The 6,556-nt window shown below is 53.7% G+C and overlaps 1 protein-coding gene across 1 annotated transcript; it reads left to right on the forward strand.

Moving 5' to 3' along the window:
- Positions 1-3,099: 3,099 nt before the first annotated feature.
- LOC138371796 (S-antigen protein-like) lies at positions 3,100-3,963 on the forward strand. Its single transcript, XM_069336821.1, has one exon. The coding sequence runs from the start codon at positions 3,100-3,102 to the stop codon at positions 3,961-3,963; it is 864 nt and encodes a 287-aa protein (XP_069192922.1).
- Positions 3,964-6,556: the final 2,593 nt, after the last annotated feature.

The raw sequence follows: 6,556 nt of genomic DNA on the forward strand, positions 1-6,556 counted from the left end.
GGTGGGTGTGGCCGGTAGGTGGGTGTGGCCGGTTGGTGGGTGTGGCCGGTAGGTGGGTGTAGCCGGTAGGAGGATGTGGCCGGTTGGTGGGTGTGGCCGGTAGGTGGGTGTGGCCGGTAGGTGGGTGTGGCTGGTTGGTGGGTGTGGCCGGTAGGTGGATGTAGCCGGTAGGAGGATGTGGCCGGTTGGTGGGTGTGGCCGGTAGGTGGGTGTGGCCGGTAGGTGGGTGTGGCCGGTTGTTGGGTGTGGCCGGTAGGTGGATGTAGCCGGTTGGTGGGTGTGGCCGGTAGGTGGGTGTGGCCGGTAGGTGGGTGTGGCCGGTTGTTGGGTGTGGCCGGTAGGTGGATGTAGCCGGTAGGAGGATGTGGCCGGTTGGTGGGTGTGGCCGGTAGGTGGGTGTGGCCGGTAGGTGGGTGTGGCCGGTAGGAGGATGTGGCCGGTTGGTGGGTGTGGCCGGTAGGTGGGTGTGGCCGGTTGGTGGGTGTGGCCGGTTGGTGGGTGTGGTTGGCAGATGGGTGTGGCCGGTAGGTGGGTGTGGCCGGTAGGTGGGTGTGGCCGGTAGGTGGGTGTGGCCGGTCGGGGGGGTGTGGCCGGTTGGTGGGTGTGGCCGGTTGGTGGGTGTGGCCGGTAGGTGGGTGTGGCCGGTAGGTGGGTGTGGCCGGTAGGTGGGTGTGGCCGGTTGGTGGGTGTGGCCGGTAGGTGGGTGTGGCCAGTCGGGGGGGTGTGGCCGGTAGGTGGGTGTGGCCGGTAGGGGGGTGTGGCCGGTAGGTGGGTGTGGCCGGTAGGTGGGTGTGTGGCCGGTAGGGGGGTGTGGCCGGTTGGTGGGTGTGGCCGGTAGGTGGGTGTCGCCGGTAGGTGGGTGTGGCCGGTTGGTGGGTGTGGCCGGTAGGTGGGTGTGGCCGGTTGGTGGGTGTGGCCGGTTGGTGGGTGTCGCCGGTAGGTGGGTGTCGCCGGTTGGTGGGTGTGGCCGGTAGGTGGGTGTGGCCGGTAGGTGGGTGTGGCCGGTAGGTGGGTGTCGCCGGTTGGTGGGTGTGGCCGGTTGGTGGGTGTGGCCGGTAGGGGGGTGTGGCCGGTAGGTGGGTGTGGCCGGTAGGTGGGTGTGGCCGGTAGGGGGGTGTGGCCGGTAGGTGGGTGTCGCCGGTAGGTGGGTGTGGCCGGTAGGTGGGTGTCGCCGGTTGGTGGGTGTGGCCGGTAGGTGGGTGTCGCCGGTAGGTGGGTGTGGCCGGTAGGTGGGTGTGGCCGGTAGGTGGGTGTGGCTGGTAGGGGGTTGTCGCCGGTTGGTGGGTGTGGCCGGTAGGTGGGTGTCGCCGGTAGGTGGGTGTGGCTGGTTGGTGGGTGTGGCCGGTAGGTGGGTGTGGCCGGTTGGTGGGTGTGGCCGGTTGGTGGGTGTCGCCGGTAGGTGGGTGTGGCCGGTAGGTGGGTGTGGCCGGTAGGTGGGTGTGGCCGGTAGGTGGGTGTCGCCGGTAAGTGGGTGTGGCCGGTAGGTGGGTGTGGCCGGTAGGTGGGTGTGGCCGGTAGGTGGGTGTCGCCGGTAGGTGGGTGTGGCCGGTAGGTGGGTGTGGCCGGTAGGTGGGTGTGGCCGGTAGGTGGGTGTCGCCGGTAGGTGGGTGTGGCCGGTAGGTGGGTGTCGCCGGTAGGTGGGTGTGGCCGGTAGGTGGGTGTGGCCGGTAGGGGGGTGTGGCCGGTAGGTGGGTGTCGCCGGTAGGTGGGTGTGGCCGGTTGGTGGGTGTGGCCGGTAGGTGGGTGTGGCCGGTAGGGGGGTGTGGCCGGTTGGTGAGTGTGGCCGGTAGGTGGGTGTGGCCGGTAAGGGGGTGTGGCCGGTAGGGGGGTGTCGCCGGTAAGTGGGTGTGGCCGGTAGGTGGGTGTGGCCGGTAGGGGGGTGTGGCTGGTAGGTGGGTGTCGCCGGTAGGTGGGTGTCGCCGGTAGGTGGGTGTGGCCGGTAGGTGGGTGTGGCCGGTAGGTGGGTGTCTCCGGTAGGTGGGTGTGGCCGGTTGGTGGGTGTGGCCGGTAGGTGGGTGTGGCCGGTAGGTGGGTGTGGCCGGTTGGTGGGTGTGGCCGGTAGGGGGGTGTCGCCGGTAGGTGGGTGTGGCCGGTTGGTGGGTGTGGCCGGTTGGTGGGTGTGGCCGGTAGGTGGGTGTGGCCGGTTGGTGGGTGTGGCCGGTAGGTGGGTGTGGCCGGTTGGTGGGTGTGGCCGGTTGGTGGGTGTGGCCGGTTGGTGGGTGTGGCCGGTTGGTGGGTGTGGCCGGTAGGTGGGTGTGGCCGGTAGGTGGGTGTGGCCGGTAGGTGGGTGTGGCCGGTAGGTGGGTGTGGCCGGTAGGTGGGTGTGGCCCGGTAGGGGGGTGTCGCCGGTAGGTGGGTGTGGCCGGTTGGTGGGTGTCGCCGGTAGGTGGGTGTGGCCGGTATAACGCAATAAATGTGTGGCCGGTAGGTGGGTGTGGCCGGTAGGGGGGTGTCGCCAGTAGGTGGGTGTGGCCGGTTGGTGGGTGTAGTTGGCAGATGGGTGTGGCCGGTTGGTGGGTGTGGCCGGTTGGTGGGTGTGGCCGGTTGGTGGGTGTGGCCGGTAGGTGGGTGAAGAACAAAGCTATCCAAACCAATTAACTAATGCAGTGGATAGCACGGCAGCCCGTCCTCCAAACAAAGTCCAAAGTCCATTCCATGCTCCCACCAAACCCACTGCTTATAAATGAAAAACGGTTTACACACGACTCACAACTGATTTTGTTCGAACACTTCCGGAACAAGTGCTTCACTGTTTTGTGGCGAATTTTGTTTGAATCACAACGCTATAAATGCTTCACCCATGTAATACAAATACAAATAATCGCCAACAGAACCCGAACAACTAACCTAACGTATGCCTATATATGCACAATATGCTAATATTTTATAATATTAATCTATATTTGAGAAAATTTCTGTTTTGAATGAACAGCAAGTAAAAAATTTTGAATGCGTCTGTGGGGGTCGACCGCTGGATGGAATGGACTTAGGTCGAGGACGGGTTGGGCACGAAGAGTGCTTTATTATCGGACAATGACGACGAAGCCGAAGCCGACTCGCCGGATTCAGACAGAGAGAGTGTCAACAGGGTGACATATGATGAGTGTCAAAAGGGTGACATATGAGAGTGTCAACAGGGTGACATATGAGAGTGTCAACAGGGTGACACATGAGAGTGTCGACAGGGTGACATATGAGAGTGTCGACAGGGTGACATATGAGAGTGTCGACAGGGTGACATATGAGAGTGTCAACAGGGTGACATATGAGAGTGTCAACAGGGTGACATATGAGAGTGTCGACAGGGTGACATATGAGAGTGTCAACAGGGTGACATATGAGAGTGTCGACAGGGTGACATATGAGAGTGTCAACAGGGTGACATATGAGAGTGTCGACAGAGTGACACATGATAGTGTCAACAGGGTGACATATGAGAGTGTCGACAGGGTGACATATGAGAGTGTCAACAGGGTGACATATGAGAGTGTCAACAGGGTGACATATGAGAGTGTCAACAGGGTGACATATGAGAGTGTCGACAGGGTGACACATGAGAGTGTCAACAGGGTGACATATGAGAGTGTCGACAGGGTGACATATGAGAGTGTCAACAGGGTGACATATGAGGGTGTCGACAGGGTGACATATGAGAGTGTCAACAGGGTGACATATGAGAGTGTCAACAGGGTGACATATGAGAGTGTCGACAGAGTGACACATGATAGTGTCAACAGGGTGACATATGAGAGTGTCGACAGGGTGACATATGAGAGTGTCAACAGGGTGACATATGAGAGTGTCGACAGAGTGACACATGATAGTGTCAACAGGGTGACATATGAGAGTGTCGACAGGGTGACATATGAGAGTGTCAACAGGGTGACATATGAGAGTGTCAACAGGGTGACATATGAGAGTGTCAACAGGGTGACATATGAGTGTCGACAGGGTGACATATGAGAGTGTCAACAGGGTGACATATGAGAGTGTCAACAGGGTGACATATGAGAGTGTCGACAGAGTGACACATGATAGTGTCAACAGGGTGACATATGAGAGTGTCAACAGGGTGACATATGAGAGTGTCAACAGGGTGACATATGAGAGTGTCGACAGGGTGACATATGAGAGTGTCAACAGGGTGACATATGAGAGTGTCGACAGGGTGACATATGAGAGTGTCAAAAGGGTGACATATGAGAGTGTCGACAGAGTGACACATGATAGTGTCAACAGGGTGACTGAGGTTGTATTCCCTGCCTCTGACGATGATGCTAGTGATTTTGAAGGAGTTTAAATGTGTGATGATTTTTGTATTTATTTGGCAATGCTTTTAGTTGTATAACACCACATTCGTAATGGATTTTAATGGAAAATATAAATTTTGTGCACAACTTTTTTCAAGACTTAAGACGCCAGCAGCAACTTACGCTGGCATCATTATGAAAGATTGTAAAAGTTTTTCAGGTTAATGTTCTCTGTATTTACAATGAAATAATTTAAAATATTTTAATTGGTGGCATTTTGAGTAGAATTTCAAGCCCCTATTTTTGTGCTCGATTTGCCTAATAGGCCAAGTTTTCATGAATTAATTGTTTTTCGACTACCTAACCTACCTAACCTAACCTAACCTAACTTTTTCGGCTACCTAACCTAACCTAACCTATAATGATAGGTTAGGTTAGGTTAGGTAGGGTTGGTTAGGTTCGGTCATATATCTATGTTAATTTTAACTCCAATAAAAAAAAGGACCTCACACATAATGAAATGGGTAGCTTTATCATTTCATAAGAAAAAAATTAGAGAAAACATATTAATTCAGGAAAACTTGGCTTATTAGGCAAATTTGGCCTTGCATAGTAGGCCGAATACGACGTTCTGGCTACTAGGTACAACATATATATTGTTGGGGCTATACCTCTCTATTCTTCTCTACCCTTCTCTTACTCTTTTACTCTAGTCTTACTCTGGGGTGAGCAATAGTTATGCTCAAGGTCACTCACCGTAGCCCTGCGGGTCTTCACTCGATCCTCACGGCGCCACTGCACGCCAGGAAAGTCTCCCAGTCAATCTCAATGGCCTTTGATTAAGGAAGAGTGAGAACACGACTCGTTCACGTGACTGTCGTGTGCCCTCCCCAACAATCGGGCTCTACGGTTAACCACAAGGTCGCCAACTGGTGTTTTAGGTGGCCAGTAACACCACAGTGGACTGTTGGAATTAGTGGTAGCCTTGGCAAGGTCACACTCAAAAGATCAGGAATCAGACAGGCACTTATTGTTATCACTCTATGCTTTCAGTATAATATAGCCACAAGATCAATGGAGGGGATGATATAAACACAAAGATAGTTTTGTATTTTACTTAAAATGTATGAAAGATGTCACAAGGCCAAACAATGATGTATAAATCAACTGATCCTGGCAGCGGCCGGTAATTCCCACGGTAAGTATGCACTCACTAGGTGGCAACACCTCCCCTCCTCATCAAGTGTCAAGAACAGCTGATCGCCTGGCCCCCGCGCGAAAGCTTCGCTTGTTTTCTAGATTCACGCTCGCTGTTTATTTAAATTCTCCAATATTACTATAAACTGGCACACTCGTTATTGTCACAATAGCACATATCACTTAGTTACACTATACTCAGGCTCAAACAGTTGTTTCTACAATCAATGCTATAATGATTCACTGTAATGGATTTCACTGCCCTTCATTCAATGACATATTATAAAGTATTAACACTGGAGTTTTCAGTACTTTCTCTCGTGGGCGATAACGCAATAATTCACTGTACTCACAGATGATTATTCACTGAATGAACATAGATATATATATGGTATATAAATCAAACATCAATACATGGAAAATGAATAGTTTCTGGGCACGTAGCCTAACTTCCAAATACTGGCATAATATTATATATAATTTATCACTATATGTTCACCTCAACATCTGTAGAAAGATATACAATACACAGTAAATTTATCACTTGTTCCTGGTGCCTGTACACACCAATAATAAACATGAATATTACAAGTACTCTTGATAGTACTGTCTCGCACACTGGTGCTTCACCGTGCCATGGGTGAGACTTGCTCACGACATATAAAATCCTCAGGCTAGATAATATAGCCGAATAATATAGCTAACTAAAGGGAAATGGGGAGGGAACTAGAAACACCTACTTCACCCTATCCTCCGATGAGAGTCGAGATGTAGCTCCTGGTCCTCGTGTCGGGAACGCGCCCACACACACGTCGTCGTGTCCTACCAGAGCCTCTCGTCGTCCCACCGTTTAGTGCGTCGTCTCCGTGCCTCTTCACTGCAGGTCCGTCCTCCTCCTTGACTTCTTGAAGGGTTGGAGTCGGTCTCCTGGCCGTCGTCTTCTCCCATCAACGGCTGCCGCCTACATCTCAGCTACAGTCGTCCGGTTTCCCCAAATAGTCCACTCCTTCCTCAGCTACCCAGTGGCTCTGTCAGCCACTACGCTGTCACGAACTGGTGAACTGCCACAGACGTCACATACGTCACTGCACGGCTTCACTGCTTCTTGC

This window comes from Procambarus clarkii, chromosome 36, assembly GCF_040958095.1.
Source record: "Procambarus clarkii isolate CNS0578487 chromosome 36, FALCON_Pclarkii_2.0, whole genome shotgun sequence".
Classification (NCBI taxonomy): Eukaryota; Metazoa; Arthropoda; class Malacostraca; order Decapoda; family Cambaridae; genus Procambarus; species Procambarus clarkii.